The 17,397-nt window shown below is 38.8% G+C and overlaps 1 protein-coding gene across 1 annotated transcript; it reads left to right on the top strand.

The window, feature by feature from the left end:
* The first annotated feature begins 554 nt into the window (after positions 1 to 554).
* Positions 555 to 16,622, top strand: LOC109991252 (cullin-5-like). The gene is made up of 19 exons (XM_020643513.3): positions 555 to 580; positions 2,601 to 2,710; positions 4,244 to 4,343; positions 4,913 to 5,089; positions 5,634 to 5,775; positions 6,190 to 6,335; positions 6,726 to 6,806; positions 7,068 to 7,161; positions 7,553 to 7,683; positions 8,223 to 8,330; positions 8,424 to 8,488; positions 8,609 to 8,741; positions 8,866 to 8,997; positions 9,624 to 9,747; positions 9,870 to 10,045; positions 10,608 to 10,769; positions 10,960 to 11,078; positions 11,899 to 12,022; positions 12,526 to 16,622. The coding sequence occupies exons 1-19, from the start codon at positions 557 to 559 to the stop codon at positions 12,718 to 12,720; spliced, it is 2,343 nt and encodes a 780-aa protein (XP_020499169.2). The 5' UTR covers positions 555 to 556; the 3' UTR covers positions 12,721 to 16,622.
* Positions 16,623 to 17,397: the final 775 nt, after the last annotated feature.

Genomic DNA, 17,397 nt, shown 5'->3' with positions numbered 1-17,397 from the left:
ACTTCATCATTGTGTTTTTTTTTTCTTCCAGGAAAGGAAGTAGTAGGAAATAAGTAAATTAATTAAAACACAGATTATTGTCTGTGTAGATAGCATTACTCATCTCAATGACACAAAACTGCCATCAGGTGTAAAAGCAGAAACAAATACGTAATATAGGCTACTAGATCAAGGTAGTGTCACAAAAATCCAAAGTGCAGACACGAGTTAAACTTGTTGCAACAACATCAATATAATTCATAGACTGAAGTGCAGTGGAAATAGCTACAAATCAAATGTTTAACTTTTCCAGTGAAAGAAAACCACCTAAACTGAGTGTCCTTTAGTGTTTACAGATTTACTTTAGGCATATATTTATTTATTTGTCTTATTAATTCCACATTATGTATTTCTAATTAATTATTTCTTGTCGTTGATAGAGGTGGTCTCATCAATTATGAAGATTATTGAGTGTCAGAAACAATAAAATATATATTCAGTGTAAAGCTACCATGACCTAATCCTGAGCGAGCCGCTTGTTCTCGCGAGATTCTGCGAGGTGATAAGTTGAAGAAACATGGCGACGTCTAATTTGTTAAAGGTAAGAAGCTCTTGAATATATCATATTCCCATATTTGTGTGCAGATTTTCAAGACATTTACAGTCACACACTTTTACTGCAAGCGAGTGTGTGTGTATCCTTACTGTTTAGTGCATTTAATAACAACAAATATGACGTAAATATGGGAATAATACAAAGATATGTCTGAAGTCACTGTTACCAGCGGTGTCGTTATCCGGTGTTTTTTCTCGGGAGTCTATTTCTGAAACGATTTATTACGACTGACTTGAACACAAAACATCTTATTAAACGAAACCACAGCTTGTCTTCTCCCAAAGCTTTTAACCAAATCAGATAAATAAAACACAGCAGACATGAAACCGTGTCCTCTGAAGACCCTGAAAACAACAGTGTGCAGCTGCGGACACACTAACGCTCCCACACAGGACACCCTTTAAAACATTACACTTATGTCTGCCTTGTTGTTGCTAATGTGCAAATATTTCAGTGGCATTAATGGTGGCTAGCTAGCTAATAAAACAGCTGCCCTCAACATTAACCTGCAGAATACATCTCCTGTCCTGCATGCAAAGGAAAGCTTGTTGTCTGCAAAGTGAACTGCACAGGTCTCATATAAAGTCTTTAAGATGTATGATTCAAGTCACTGGTCAGGTAGCTGCACAGCCTGCACCGACAGGTAGCATTGACAGGCTGTCCGCCCACCTGCAGGTTAATGTCAGAGACGTTCAGGAGCCCAGTGAAGGTGGGAAGAGAACAATGACCTGCAAAAGATGAATCCACTGTGTACTAGTTCACTCATTTTGTTTTTTTGTTAAAGCAGCTGCTGATTAAAGTGGTTTTCACAACCATAATCCATGTAACACCTCTGTTATGTCAGGGTGGAGCGAACAGTGAACCCCACACAGACTTAAAGCTGCACAGATGTTTTGTATAATAAATCAAATATTGGCACCTTAAAGTATGCACAGACTCTTGACATTTGTCTTACCTGCATACAGACACTGCTGCACGCTGCCACATGCTGATGTGCAGCTGTATACCAGAGGTCACCTCTAATTTGTGATAAAAAAATAATCCTTCATTTAAATTGTGTACAGGTTTATATTCATATCCCTGTACAGGTTAACTTAGATTTTCTTGGTACAGGTATAATTAGTAATTACAGGGGACATGATGCATTATTATAATGACATTAGGGGTTTCCTAAAATATTCATCCCCCTTGATCTATAACGTATCTATCTATCTATCTATCTATCTATCTATCTATCTATCTATCTATCTATCTATCTAAGCACCTTTCTTAAAACTTGCACAACAAGATCCCATGATAAAATCAGCGATGTTACATTTTAATATGGGGCTATCTTCTGCTGCTCCTTTAAGAAGCATATTCCCTCTTCACACTAGGTTAAAGCTATTCTTAGCCTGCTTACATTGAACCAAACGATTGATTGTATAAATTCCTCATCACATAATTTAAAGACTAGCATTCGTTTGGAGTTTAAAGTTTATGGTTGTATGATAAGGATTTTGAGATTTGTCAAAAACAACTTCCCCTCTATTAATAAACTTCAGACTTTAAATAAATAGTCAAATACTTGAAAGTAAAAGTTAAGAAGTTATGTATAAATTATGAAGAGATTTGTGCATTGCAGCCATGCAGCAATATTTAACTGTCTTGCCGCAAAACCAATCGCCCTTCGGGGACAAATAAAGTTGAAGTTATCAAAGTGAAGCAGAAACGTGGATCTGGGTCGGGGCTTCTTGGATCTGGATAAATCAGCAAAAACAATCATGCAAAGCACAATTTTAAAACAACAAAAAACATTCCTAAGCAATTGTTTTTAATTAGAAATGTAAAACAAGCTATGAAGCTTATATGAGATTCTAACTGTTATATCCAAGTTTGTCTTTTTTCTTTGTATTTCTTTTGATGTATTTCTCTTATTTCTTTACCCTAAACATCACTTCCCATTGCTTTTTTATATCCTTCCTGTTCCTTCTTTCCCTCCATGTGTCCCATATCTCTCGTCCAGAACAAAGGGTCCCTGCAGTTTGAGGACAAGTGGGATCTGATGCGGCCCATCGTTCTCAAGCTGCTGAGACAGGAGGCCGTCACCAAGCAACAGTGGTTCGACTTGTTCTCGTAAGAGATACCCTCTGCTCCATGTCCTGTCTTCCTCTGTCTCATTTTAAAAACTGGTCTGGTACTTCTGCTGCTTCAGATTCTTAAAACAGTTGCATTACTCTGACCGTTGAATGACAAAACACACACAGCTCGCATACTATTTTAGAGCATTTCAGCTGATGGGTTTACTTATGACTAACAGGTGCTCTACTTTACTTTATCCCCACGCAATGTCATATATGTGAAGATAAGCCTGTTGGATTTGCTCCACTCATAAACCTAGATGGAGAAGTGTCTTGTTTCCATACTTTAAATGCCACAACTTTATTTACAATTTGTCTTTTCTAATAGAAATCTACTTCACAGAAATCTTCTTTAGTGTGAGTCATTAATGAAAGTGGTGTAATTTATCATTATTATTTAAAGAAGTGTTCAGATAAGACTGCCAAATTACAATCTTGGTATCTTTTTATTTAGCTCAAAGCTGTGATTGCGTGGGGCTCTTTTGAGTTTAGATTGAGTGAGGAGGATCAAAATATTCCTTAGTCTTTGGAGGGGGTTCTTATTCACATCAAGGGTTTAGGGGTAGGGTAATAATAAGGTACAGATGTAGAGCTTAAAAACCCTTCAAGAAATGTGTGTTTTGGGATTTTGGGGTTTCCTGTGTAAATAAAAATGCACCAGACTTGTGTGAGTAACTGTAAATAACAAAGAGTAGCTAGAAGAGTAAAAGTGGTCAATAGGAGAAGTTTGTGATTTGAGTTTTTGGCCTTGAGGAAGAGGGGAAGTGAGAAAGAAGAACCTAAGAAAGACAATATACAATATGATATATTAACTTCTCCAAGAGGTCTGAAAAAACAGAAGTGGTCACATTTCAAGCAACATGTCAACAAGTATGAGAAGAGTGGCTCAGACTTTGAGGTGCATAGTTAAGAAAAGTGAGGCAGCATGAATCCTATTCAACTACGATCAGGCATCAGTTGGCAGTGTTGCTGTTTTCAATGAGATTGAGACTACATTTCTTCCTGTGTATGCTTTGATCTTAGGACTTTATTCTCTATAAAACTGAACAGTGGGGTGTCTGTAGCCTAGTGGTTAGTGTGCACACCCCATGTACGGAGGCTACAGTCCTCCAAGAGGGGGGCCCAGTTTGATTCCGACATGTGGCTTCTTTCCTGCCACTCTCTCTTTAAACCTTTACAACATGTGACAGTAATCTTTTTTAAAGCTTCCAGGACTTTGCACGATCTACGTTTTTGGTGCAAAAAAAGAAATATCAGAGAAGATGTTGAACTGTTCCCTAGCAACATGAGCTTTTTAAAAAATGATGTTGGAAAGTACCCAGACTTCTCATAGCCCTGTAGTTTTCAGTGGCAATTGTCTGCGTAGATAGCTGCAAACTTACCGTCATGAATGTCAAATGTGTTGTTCTGTAAAGTGTTGCAAACCTCAGATAAACAGTTTTAAACATGTTCTCATTCGTTACTGAAAAAAATAACTTGTGATATCATTTTCATTCTTTCCTAATTTTTTTCTTTGTCCTCCCTCCAGAGATGTCCATGCTGTTTGTTTATGGGATGATAAAGGACCTGCAAAAATCCATCAAGCCCTAAAAGAGGATATCTTAGATTTTATCAAACAAGCACAGAATGTGAGTAGTGTGTGTTTGAGTCTGTTTGGATCAGTCCCAGTTTCATGTTTCTTTGTTGTTTTTGTCTGTCTTTGTTTTTGTTTATGGTTATTATAAATATGCCCATTAACCTTAATCTGATGGTTCTTCCACATATGATGTAATGTCTGACTAATAGACCCTATTTGAAAAACAAACCAATAAACCTTATGTCCAACAGTAATGGTTGTTGCAGACCCCAGGAAGAATAGCTGCAGAATTTAGGGATCCTAATAAACAAAACAAATTAACAAACTCACCAACTGGAGCCTAAAACCTCCCTGTACACATACAACATGACACACGACTGATGCAGTCAGATAAACACAAAGGCTTCAGCAGCTCACTGTGTTTCCATTGTTCAGTACTGCCATCTGTTGGATCAGTTGAGATAAAGCTAAATTCTTTACATAAGATAAATATACATGTTTTCATGATCTACAAACTCATTCGTCGTGCCCCAGAGAACCTAAAGTCGTCAACTAGCTGAATGTGTTTATCAGTAAACCTCCACAACATCTAACTTGTGCTTTCCTCTGTTGGCATGGCAGCGTGTGCTGAGCCACCAGGACGACACAGCGCTGCTCAAGGCCTACATTGTAGAGTGGAGGAAGTTCTTCACCCAGTGCGACATCCTGCCAAAACCCTTCTGTCAGCTAGAGATCACGCTGATGGGCAAACAGGGCAGCAACAAGAAAACAAACATGGAGGACAGCATCGTTCGCAAGGTGAGAGGTAGAAAACGAGTAGAAAAATCATAAAGGGGGCGCTGGTGGCCGTTGGTTAGTAGACACCCCCCCATGTATGGAGGCGATGGTGCTCCAAGCGGGCGGCCCAGGTTTGAATCCCACCTGTGGCTTCTTTTCCGCATGTCATTCTTCACTCTTTCTCTCTTTCTCCCTGATTTCCAACTCTATCCACTGTCCTGTCTCTCCATTAAAGACACAAAAAGCCCCCCAAAAAATCTAAAAACATTAAAAAAAATCAAAAAGAGAAAGTGAGTGAGGAGAGCTGATGAGATTACATGAGAGATACGAGGAAGAAGAGCCAGATAATGATGGAGACAAACATGACGTGTGTGTAAAACTGTACTGAAGGAGGCTGTGGGTAAAGGGAGTCCAGTGAACAGATTGAAGACGTTTAGTTAGAAAGTATAAATTGGGCTTGGCTCGTCTTGGATGTCAGAAAACGGATAGTACATTTTTTTTTATTCAAGGTAGTTGTGGTGCCTTTGATGTGCGTTCAGTTTTGCCCCCTCCTTATCTTTTCCAGCTGATGCTTGACACGTGGAACGAGTCGATCTTTTCCAACATTAAGAGTCGCCTTCAGGACAGCGCCATGAAGCTGGTGCATGCAGAGCGGCAGGGGGAGGCTTTCGATTCCCAGCTCGTCATAGGTGTACGAGAGTCTTATGGTAAGAGATACAATGAGAAACATAACAGGGCAAAGAAACACACTGAAGGATATGTTACCAGTAACATGTTTGATAACGATAACGCTACACTTTATTGCCTCCATGGGAAATTAGTCTTGGACTCAAAGCGCTACACACATACAGTAAAATCAATCAACAAAAACACAAAGTTAAAAAAAAGAAGCACACAACAATGCAAACCTATAACAACAACATATATTGTACATTACCCATATTACACAAGATAAAAAAACACAACAGAAACAAAACATAAAGATCATAAAGAAGAAAATATAAGAACATGCAAAAGTTTTTACACACCTGTAAATATTCTACTGTAAACATAAACAAAGTGAACACTGAGCTAACCTCTTTTAGTTAACGTCCACGTTCTCCGTTCTTCTGTCCTGTCAGTGAACCTGTGTTCCAACCCAGAGGACAAGTTGCAGATCTACAGAGATAACTTTGAGAAAGCATACCTCGACTCCACGGAGAGGTTTTACAGAACACAAGCACCGTCCTACCTGCAGCAGAACGGCGTCCAGAACTACATGAAATATGTAAGCCTCTGTGATACTGATGTGTGAAGCAGAAGGATTTATTTAAAATATGGGAAAGATTACAACTCAGTAATACTCTGGTGAAGAGAGGACGGCTGGTCCTTTGCCTAATTAACAGATGGCTAGCGCTTCAACTTGATAATATAAAGAAAATAAAAAATCAAGGCAGATTAGATTAATTGAAAACATGAAACCATGAAGACTGGCATGTCTTGTGTTTCTGTAGAGCAAAATATTTAATCAAATTTTCTTAATTGCCTGTTTTGTAGTTTTAGATTTTTACTTATTTTTTCAGTATTCCCATATTTGTGAGCAGATGTGAGGAGAACTGTGATCGCTGGTGTGTGTGCGTGTTTGTATAACCTTATGTTAATGTGTGTTTCCCTGCAGGCAGACACAAAGCTGAGAGAAGAGGAGAAGAGAGCACTTAGATATTTAGAGACACGTCGTGAATGTAACTCTGTTCAAGCAGTAGGTGGTTTTGCTACAGTTGATTATTTTATACGTCATGTTTTGGCAAATTATTATTTCCCCACGTCATCTTCAATTTAATTTTCTGAATTTTCCAGTCTGCAATAAATGAAATTGGTTGATAATATCGGCCACATAAATGTATTGTGTGTGCTCTGAAATGTGCTTAGCAGTGGTTTTACTTCTTACTTTACTGTTTAGTTTTCCTTATTTCAAAGTTCCCCTCGTTCTGAGTCTTTGCTTTCTGTTGATGTTTTGCAGCTTATGGAGTGTTGTGTAAATGCTCTGGTAACCTCTTTCAAAGAGACGATCCTCGCTGAATGTCCCGGGATGATCAAACGAAATGAAACAGACAGTGAGTACTGCTGCACTGTTGTCTAATCAATAGCATTCGATTTAGATATACTATGAATTATACTTTGCATCAGCCTGTCTTACAATTATCTATTAGAAACAGCTTCACCCGGTGCTGATTGTTTTCCTGCCAACAGGAGTGAAGCTGTACAACATAGGAACTACAGTTGTAGTTGATGAGCATTTGTCTTGCTGGGGGGGAAATTGCTGGTTTTGCTTTGTTGATGTATATCAGCTTCACAGTGTTGAACATGCACAGCAATTTTTGAGTAGCTGTGGTAGTTCTAGTTGTAATGTCTTAAGAATTGAGTCCTAGTCAACTGCCTCTTCACATGGGCAGGAATATGCTTCTTGTTCCATGTGTGACATTGATTTTCTTTCCTCTGGAGCAGGGCTGCACCTCATGTTTTCTTTAATGGACAAAGTTCCCAGCGGGATCGAGCCGATGCTGAAAGACCTGGAAGAACATATTCTCAATGCTGGACTAGCAGACATGGTGGCTGCTGCTGAGACTATCACTACTGTACGTACACAAACACAACTCTTCAACATACCTCCTCAGCCTCCTCTTCATAGATGTGGTCATGATTTAAGAGAAACGCCTTTTATTCACCTTGTAAAGGGCCAGATTATGTCTTCATTGTTATTGACACTCAAAATGGTACAATAATGAAAATGTCTTATAGTCGACCCGTCATTTCCACACTTTCAGAGGAAGCACATATTTCCTTAAATGTAATTTGCCTAGCGGTTATGTACGGAGGCTATAGTTCTTGTGGCAGCAGCTGTGGGTTCGATTCTGACTTTGGCCCTTTTTTTGCATGTCATCCCTCACTCTCTCCTCCCAACATGTCCTGTTTCTTTTCAGCTGTTCTGTTCATTAAAGGAAAATAAGTACCCCGAAAATATAACAAAAAAAAGAATGGACATGTGGATGTTACTGCAGGAAATTAACAATTAGTGACGACATGACAGGCCATGATGTTTTGGTTGAAAAGTCAAGAGTGAGGACATGAAGTATGAAGTAAATAATGCAGGGTAACTTTGTGTGTGTGTGTCCAGGACTCCGAGAAGTACGTGGAGCAGTTGTTAACTTTGTTTAACCGCTTCAGTAAGCTTGTAAAGGAGGCCTTTCAGGACGACCCTCGCTTCCTCACAGCAAGAGATAAGGTCTGTTCATCTCACTTACAAATCACTGCTTAGCTAAAGAATATAATCTTAAAATTAATATTTTTGCTTTTGCATGTTTTCTGTTTCCCTCAGGCCTATAAAACTGTTGTCAACGACGCCACAATCTTTAAACTGGAGCTACCTTTGAAACAGAAAGGGTGAGTGGAGTGATTTATTCCTGTCAGTGTGATATGATGCAGTATTGTTGTTCCAAACTGAGAATGTCTTTGTTTGCACTTTTTGTAAATGTGAATGTGTGTTTGTATCCATCCAACCAGTGTGGGTATGAAAACCCAGCCTGAGTCAAAGTGTCCTGAGCTGCTAGCAAACTACTGTGATATGCTGCTGAGAAAAACTCCTCTAAGCAAGAAACTCACCTCCGAAGAAATCGAGCTAAAACTCAAAGAAGTGGTGAGTATCTGTCTGTTCAACTCGGCGCTGAGTCGCTTTATAGCGATCAATGTTCATACCAGTTATTTTCCCTTTGACCTCTGTTATCTCCCTTTATATATTGTTCTGCTTTCTCTTTTTGCAGCTCTTGGTGTTGAAGTACGTCCAGAATAAAGATGTGTTCATGCGTTACCACAAAGCTCACCTGACCAGACGTCTGATTCTGGACATATCTGCAGACAGCGAGATTGAAGAGAACATGGTGGAGTGGCTGAGGGTGAGAAACTCAGACACTCAAAAAATAAATCCACTATGAAAGAGCTGTGCTACGGATCAATGACACCAATACAATAACTCCAGTACACAGTTGGTAGTAAATGCTACTTACTAAATAATACACTCCTTTTAAAAATATATATAAACAAAACCATCATTTTATTAGATAAGACACGTGGCTCAAGAAGTTGGCTCTAACAGTTCTTGAATACTGATATCCAGATGACTTATTATCTACATGTTTTTGACACTTTAAGGTCCATGAAAGAGATTTAAATATAACAGAACAGAAAGTTAGAAGAAGGAAAAGCAACACAAATGTGTGTGCTGGAAAACGAGGAGCAGGGGGCAGCAGGCCCTGACATCGTATCCTGAATAAGGCTGCATTAATGCACCATTCAGATTTTCTGCTCAGATCTGTTTTTTTAAAATGTAAAACAATTTCAAACAACACCAAACATCTGTCTGAGAATTAAATCCTGGTTGTGTTTGATGGTTTCCATGAAAACGTTAGTTTGTTATTCAGGAATGTGGCACAAAGCATTAGGTAAATCTCCTTTTCTTCGTTGTCTTCTCTTCCTTCCTTTGTTGTTTCATGATGTATTTTGTGGGTCTGTTCATGTTTAGGAAGTAGGAATGCCTGCAGATTATGTGAACAAGCTGGCCAGGATGTTTCAGGACATCAAGGTCTCAGAGGACCTCAATCAGGTCTTTAAGGAGGTCCACAAACACAACAGGCTGGCGCTGCCAGGTACTACACACAAACACACAAACACATGAACACATAATCAGATCTGCATTGTATCTCAGTTATAAAGGAAAGTGTTTTTTTTCTGTGTTTTCTAAAATACTCTCTCTCCCTCGGCTCTCTAGCGGACAGTGTGAACATTAAGATCCTGAATGCCGGTGCTTGGTCAAGAAGCAGTGAGAAAGTTTTTGTCTCTCTCCCCACCGAGCTGGAGGATCTGATCCCTGAGGTGGAAGACTTCTACAAGAGAAATCACAGCGGTCGCAAACTCCACTGGCATCACCTCATGTCTAATGGCATTGTGAGTATAAACAATCTAGGGTTCCTTCTGCCAGAAAGAGCAACAACAAACAAGAACTTAATGGGTCATAATGCAGTTTTTGTTACTCCTGGAATATGAAAATCCTATCCCCTATGTCTCTATCCCCTATAATACTCTATATAAGGATTTATGTTGTTTTTAATGTCTGAGTCTATGTGACTTCTGTTTTCTTTATGTTTCTTTTTTTTAACCTGGCTGAAAAACAAACTTCTCTGATGTGATAATAAACTTAAAGTTTCTTGGACTTTATCTTCCTCAGATTCTTTCTCCCTTCTTTGTTCTCTTATGATCTTTGTGGCTTTTGAAAGCTGTTTGACCGTCTGACAAACATCTCTTCTGAGAGCATGATAGTGAAATGTAACATTATGAATCAAAGAAGGATGTGGGAGTGAGTGAGCAGTAATGAACCTCCTCTTATATATTATTTAAAGCAGCTGTGAGGCTGACAAACCAAAATGACAGAGAAGCAGATTGTTGCATCTTAACTGTGAGAGGACGCTCATCTTTGTTTCATCCTCTGTTTCTCCTCCTCTCTGCTCAGATCACCTTTAAAAACGAGGTTGGACAGTACGACCTGGAGGTGACGACGTTCCAGCTGGCGGTGTTGTTCGCCTGGAACCAGCGACCCAGAGAGAGAATAACCTTTGAGAACCTGAAACTAGCCACAGAGCTGCCAGACGCAGAGCTACGCCGAACACTTTGGGTCAGACCGAGGAAATATCTCTAATAATTAATTTGAAAACCATCAATGAAAGTACTCACTATGGGATAATATAGAAAGTATTATAATGTGAGGTGACTGGATACTTGGTTGGTAGAATGCATTGTTAGGAAACATTGAAAAGTGAGCAATAATTATGATTTCTTCTTCTCCTTCTCTCCTCTTTGTGCAGTCTCTGGTTGCCTTCCCCAAGCTGAAGAGACAGGTGTTGTCTTATGACCCTTCAGTTAGCTCCCCCAAAGACTTCACAGACAGCACGCTCTTCTATGTCAACCAGGAGTTCTCACTCATGTAAGTTATAGTTTTATATATTTATGTGTTTATAGAAAATAGAAAAATGTTAGATACTGTCTGTGTGTCATTGATTTTTATGAAACCCGCAGCGAAGGTAAAGAGGATTAAATCATTTCTAAACTAAAAACTTGTGTTAGAGGAGGAACATGTAACTCTGACACCTAGTGTTCAAAATGGGTACTGCAGTCCAAATACAAAACATCAGAGAGAGCTGTCTCCCCCCTCCTCTAGAGTCCATGCTCACACAGGTCACCATGTGGTGGACTCTGAAGCTTCAGTGTTTATCCAGCTCTGCATGGGTCTGTAAACCTTTCTGTGTTCTAACCTCTCTCCATTTTTCCAATATTGATCCTAGTTTGAGCACGTTTCTGCTCGTGGAGCTTATTAGAAACATGCAGAGGCTTTTTAGGTCGGGTACAATCACTTCTATCTGAACCACTTGTCTTGACCTCTTCCATCACTGCAACACCTGTTGACCTGATAACTGCTCTCATATCTGACAAACCGAGGGGCGTCCAAAACGGCCGTGTGGGGGGGTCGCCCTAAAACTGCCTATACAGGAGTATTTGAGTCCAATTGATCCAAAGTTTAATCAGTGATGTATTTTAACAGGTGTATACACAATATGTGTCATAATGAGCAGAGTCTGATAGTACATTTAATCACAACATATTATTATAACTGTGCACTGAAATTGATTAGTCTCACGCCCAAACAGGTCCACAGGTGAACTGAAGCCACACCATGGAAGGACTGTGAAGCCTAAAGTATTTTGAATATTGATCCATCCGTGTTTCTGTGTCCATCCTTTTCTCAGAAAAAACTCCAAGGTCCAGAAGCGAGGAAAGATCAATCTGATTGGTCGACTGCAACTGACCACAGAGCGGATGAGAGAGGAGGAGAACGAAGGAATCGTTCAGCTTAGAATACTCAGAACTCAGGTACAACAAAATATGACTCTTGCGTTGGTTTGAAAGATCTGCTAAACTTTGAATGAAAAAGGTTTTATGTCAGATAAAGTCTGAAACATAGACATTGTAAAATAAAGGAGACACCTCTGTAGTCATGTTTTTGAGGGATCAAATCCAGGGTCCTTGTTTTAAGAAAACTATGCTAAAGATCAGCTGAAGTAAGAATCTTTTCACACTGATTTTCTCCTTACTATATTTTTTGATGTGTGTTACAATAATCCCTCCATCATGACTCAGTGAGAAATAACTGTCATGTGAAACAAAAGAAGAAATAAAACCATTAACATTAAAAGTAGGGCTGTCAGCAGTAACTAGTTATTCACAATTAAAAAAAAAAAGGTCTGACATAAATGCAATGATTTTTTAAAGTTGCAAATCATCACATGCTATTTTGTCCCTTTAAGAGCACCGTAGATAAGTCTCCCTGTAGTCCATTGAAAAGCATCTCAATGTTGTTGTTTTTTCTTGTTCAGGAGGCTATCATTCAAATCATGAAGATGAGGAAGAGGATTAGTAATGCACAGCTGCAGACAGAGCTGGTGGAGATCCTGAAGAACATGTTTCTGCCTCAGAAGAAGATGATCAAGGAGCAGATCGAGTGGCTTATCGAACATAAGTACATAAAGAGGGACGAGACTGACATCAACACCTTCATCTACATGGCCTAGGCAAGCAGGGAGGGAGGGAGCGCTTTCTTGCTCTGTTTTTTTACTCCTGGCCCCGAGACCAGCGCTTTAATTAAAAAACCTCTAAAGGGACAGGGAGGACGAACAAGAGGATGTGTTTGAGGCAAACGATGGTGATGATACAAAAGGGAGTGAGAAGGAGCTTCTCCAGCAGAGGTTTGGATAGTGTTTTGAGTGTTTGTGAGACACACCTTTAGTTATCAGAGTGTCTTTTCAAAGCGTAGATTTTGAGTCATCGGAGTGTCTGTTTGTCTCTGCTGCTGTCTCGTGTCAATCAGAGGAAAGGGACTGCAGAGTGTGCCGCTCAGAAGAGAAAAATCATAGTGACGTAATTCAATTAAATACTTCCTGCCTTACTTTCATCAGCAACAGACTGCAAAAGAGGAGAAGGAGTATTGAGGATGGAAAAGGAGGACAAATGTTACAAGTAGATATCAAACCTTTGCTTTCACTAAATGCCACATCTGCCATCTTAACAGCAGCCATTTTGCAACCCTTCTACTTTACATCGGTCTTGTTTATGAACTGGGAATGCAAAAAAATCTGCAAGCGAGAGTTGCCATTCAGGAGGCGAGGACATGGACGGAGAGAATACTACCGAGGAGTATTTTGCCAAATTGTGTGTTTGTATATGTGTGATTAAAGGTGTGAGTGTGTGTGGATGCATGATGTGCATCTAGTCTTTTAGATGTGTGTGTGTGTGTGTGTGTGTGTATGTGTGTGTGTGTGTATGTGTGCACAAAAGCATGCTGCTTCATGATTTTTGTTTGTTTTTTGTTCATTGGATGATCTGTCACACTTTGTTGTTGTTGTCTATGAATGATGGGAGATTCAGACCAGCCGTCATTTAAATCCTGTTATTTAATGTTTTTTCTTTAATCCCCTGTGGAAGGTTTCAGTTTGTCAACAGGTCGTGTGCGTGTGCGTGTGTGTGGGGGTAATCATCATCATTCTGTGAACTATTTATTTTGTGTGTAAAGACCAGTGCTATGATTAAAAACCTGTTGAATCCTTTAAAGGGGGAAACATCTAGAGTTGTGACCTACAGGTATGCCAGAAAAGGAAAAAAACAAACATCACTGAATTTTCACCTCAATAACCCACCAAGACAATTCTTCTATGAAACCTAAACTACAGATATCATTTTCATTGACATTTAAACGGAACGAGCTGCTGTTTTTCTCTGACTTTCTCCCAGAGGATAACGCTTTCAGAGCTTTTGTAGAGATGATGGAGCCCTCGTGCCCTCATCTCAACCGTTCTGCCTAAACTCGCATATCCAACAGACACCGCACTCTTCAACAGAAATCTTTCTCAGAGTGACTGTGTTGACGCAAAGCAAGGCATGAGGTGGGAGGTGCTTGGTGACATATTGGTGGAGGTTTTATTGTTTTGATGATGATAGCTATTTGAATGTCCTCTTTGGTTGTTATTATCAGTCGTAGTAAAAACGATTTTTTTTAATTTTATTTTATTATTATTATTTTATTTTTATTGTAAAGGAGGACAGTGGATAGGGTCGGAGACAGGGATGAAGAGTTTTGTGGAGCTAAATATCTGAAACTCCAACATTAAGCTGAAGCTGCTGTGATCCTGCTGTAGTCTGATAACCGTTGACTAGCTGGATCTTGGGTGTAGGGTCTTGGCCATCAGGTGAAAACTGGGGCTCCGTGTCCTGTTCAAAGACACTTTGACAAAAGAACACGAGGATTAACTCTGCAGATAACAGTCCAGCTGATCAGGGTCACATGGATCAGTAGCTGCTTCTGATTACAGATCTTTTTTTTCAGACTTCAGATATTTTGCACAAGTTGATCTTTGATTGCTTCCTGTGTGGGAGAAACTGTTGCTTAGTATCATGTGGGAAAGAGAGAGTGTTAACTTATTATGCACAAATCAGTATATGTGTCAATGAACAAGTAAAAAGATTGCAGCACAGAAATACCAAAGATGAATTTGGAAGTAATTCACAAAAATAAAAACCTGTTCCAATTCCAACAGAGAGCACAAAAAGATCACTTTTTCAATTGTGAAATAATCAGTTTAGTACTCTTCTCTAAATCATTCGGGGGTAAAATAACGCTGAGATGGCTTACTCATACGGCTGACGAGGGGTGTTAACTGATGGTAAAGGTTGGATTGAGGACTGTTGATTTTGTAGTCCAATGTGGAGAAGAGGATCGACTACTGGGACTGAGGAAGCTTGTTACATACTTTTAAGATGATCAAATAAAACCCCCAAATATACCATTAGTGTTATTTCAAAATGTCTTAAAAAATGTCTGAAAGGTGGAACCATGGAAAACATCCTGAAAACTCACTATGGGACAAATCACTTCTTGACAGGGTGTGCAAAACTGTAGAAAATGATGACGCTGCCTTTTTTGTTTCTATATGTTTCCCACAGCTTTAATTCTTCTGATCCTTATTATCGGTCGACTCTAAAATTCTCCAGTGTGGCCAAGTACGTGTTTTTTTTAAATGCAGTTATAAGGAAGTTGACAAGTGGTGTTGGAGTGAGTCCTCCAGTGGGCTGAGTTAAGGCCTAAAGTCATATCAGTATTGGCCTGAGTGAGAATTCAGAGTGTTTGGCTGTTCTACTTTTAATGAATAAAAAACATTATCAGATGCTCTTAAAGAGGGCGCAACAAAAACACTGTATGGTAAAAAACGAGTGCACCTCCTTCCCCTTATTATTGATTTATTTCCCTTTTAGACAAAAAGGCACTGCTGTTATATTAAATGTGAGACGACTTGTTCATCCCTTACTTTAGATATCATGTTGAACTGACCATGAAATCCAGTGATCAGTGAGGACAGAACAGTGAATGTGTGGGATTGATTGATTTTCCATATTTATTCTATATTTATGAAGAATTTTACTTTGTCAGTTTAAATGTTTCTTTTTTCATATTTTTTCGATTTGGCTAAATGTTTTCCTCGTGTACACTGATAGAGCTGACAGTATTTATTTAATGCAACTCTCCTCTGTTTTAGTTGTCAGAAAAAAAAAGAAGAAAGATTCTAGACAAACCTGCAGTTTGTCAGAGTGGTTCAAAAGATTTTCACTTTCTGTGAGTATACTGTAAGACATGGATTGGCAATAATCTGATTTACATTGAACGCATCAACTCTTTTCTGAATGCAGGGACATTTAAAAAAAAAAAAAAAAAGTCTGCCTTGTTATAAAAAAAAAAATGAAACAAACTCCTCATGTCCGTCATATTATGCAGTTAAATTCTTTATGCTCGAGTTAAGATTTTGACTTTTTTCTTCGGTAAAACTCTTTTTATTTGGGTCTGAGTCAGCACTACAGCTTTCAGCCAGAGCTGTATCCACAGAAAAACAGAAAATAATGTTAACAATTTCTAATACTCACAACATACATTACATAGGTTACTTCCTTAATAACATTTTTTAAATATAAACAATATGTTAATTCCTTTTATAATTTTTGTTTTAATTCAATCATTCAAGCGTTGACTGTGTGTTTTTTTGATCAATAATCAGAATGAGCTTGTGAAACTGATTTGTGAGTATTTTCTGACCTGTGGATGGTAGTGTACGATTTGCCATTGCTTTGTTTTTCTCATTTTAACCCCAATTCCCTGCCCATCAGCCTGGCCTACACGGGGTGGGGGGGCAGACCTACCTGTAGCCTTGCATAAATACAAAACTTGAAGTTAACACCATCAGTGACAGTCTAAACTAGCTGAATGTTTGCAACAACATCAAGAAAAAAAACATCAAACTTTGTGTTGTTGGAGTGGAAGGATGGTGGTTTGACCACTTTCATGTGCTGCATTGTTTTTCTTGTTTCAAATGTTTTAAAAAGTTGACTTGTTTATTTCCCTGCAAAATAAAGACAACTGTTATGACAGAGACTTCTGTTTATTTTACATTTCTTCACTTCCAGTCACTGTGAAAACAATAAACATAATGTACATTACTAAAGAGAAATGTGATATTAATGTTAGAATAGTAAAAGAATGAGAGGCACTTAGCCTGTATCAAACAAATAATGAGGTTTGCTGAGGTTAGATATATTACAGAGGGGGTTTAGGGTTACATACAATTCAATCAATCAATCAATTTTTATTTGTATAGCTTCAACTCATAACAAGTGTTATCTCAAGACACTTTACAAAAAGCAGGTAAAAGACCTTACTCATTGTTATGTTACAAAAAGCAGGTAAAATACCTTACTCATTGTTATGTTACAAAAAGCAGGTAAAATACCTCACTTATTGCTTTAACCCGACAATTGTTGTTTTTTAAATATATGTGCTGCTCCTCAAACAAACAGAAAAAAAAACACTTTCATTCAGTCTCCAACGACTGTAACCAGACACAATACATTACGACCATTTAATCTAGCAATTCAGCATTGACAAACACATGGTAGACACTTAATACAGTGATGAAGTGTTGTAAATCGGCTTGTCCCTTTCAGGGGGGTCAGGGGGGTTGAATTCACTGAACAACGTGAGGACGACCCATGTGAGAGCCAAAAATAAAGGATTGTTGCTTTAAAAGACGCACGTTTTACCTTTTTGCGTCACGCAGGGTGAACACGGTGTTATACCATTTTCTTTTTGACGTGTACTTTTTGTTGGAATACTTTAATTTTACCTAATTTAGATTCTAAACGTGTTTTAA

This window comes from Labrus bergylta, chromosome 11 (assembly GCF_963930695.1).
Source record: "Labrus bergylta chromosome 11, fLabBer1.1, whole genome shotgun sequence".
In the NCBI taxonomy this organism is placed as follows: Eukaryota; Metazoa; Chordata; class Actinopteri; order Labriformes; family Labridae; genus Labrus; species Labrus bergylta.
Note: the sequence above shows the minus strand (reverse complement) of the source record. Positions and strands in the feature narration are given on the sequence as shown.

What these genes read in the sequence shown, in the direction of transcription:
- LOC109991252 (XM_020643513.3), top strand. Translation starts at nt 557, where the DNA reads ATGGCGACGTCTAATTTGTTAAAG. An exon ending in TTATCAAACAAGCACAGAAT is followed by an intron (nt 4,344 to 4,912) that starts GTGAGTAGTGTG and finishes TTGGCATGGCAG; the next exon opens with CGTGTGCTGAGCCACCAGGA. An exon ending in AATGTAACTCTGTTCAAGCA is followed by an intron (nt 6,807 to 7,067) that starts GTAGGTGGTTTT and finishes GATGTTTTGCAG; the next exon opens with CTTATGGAGTGTTGTGTAAA.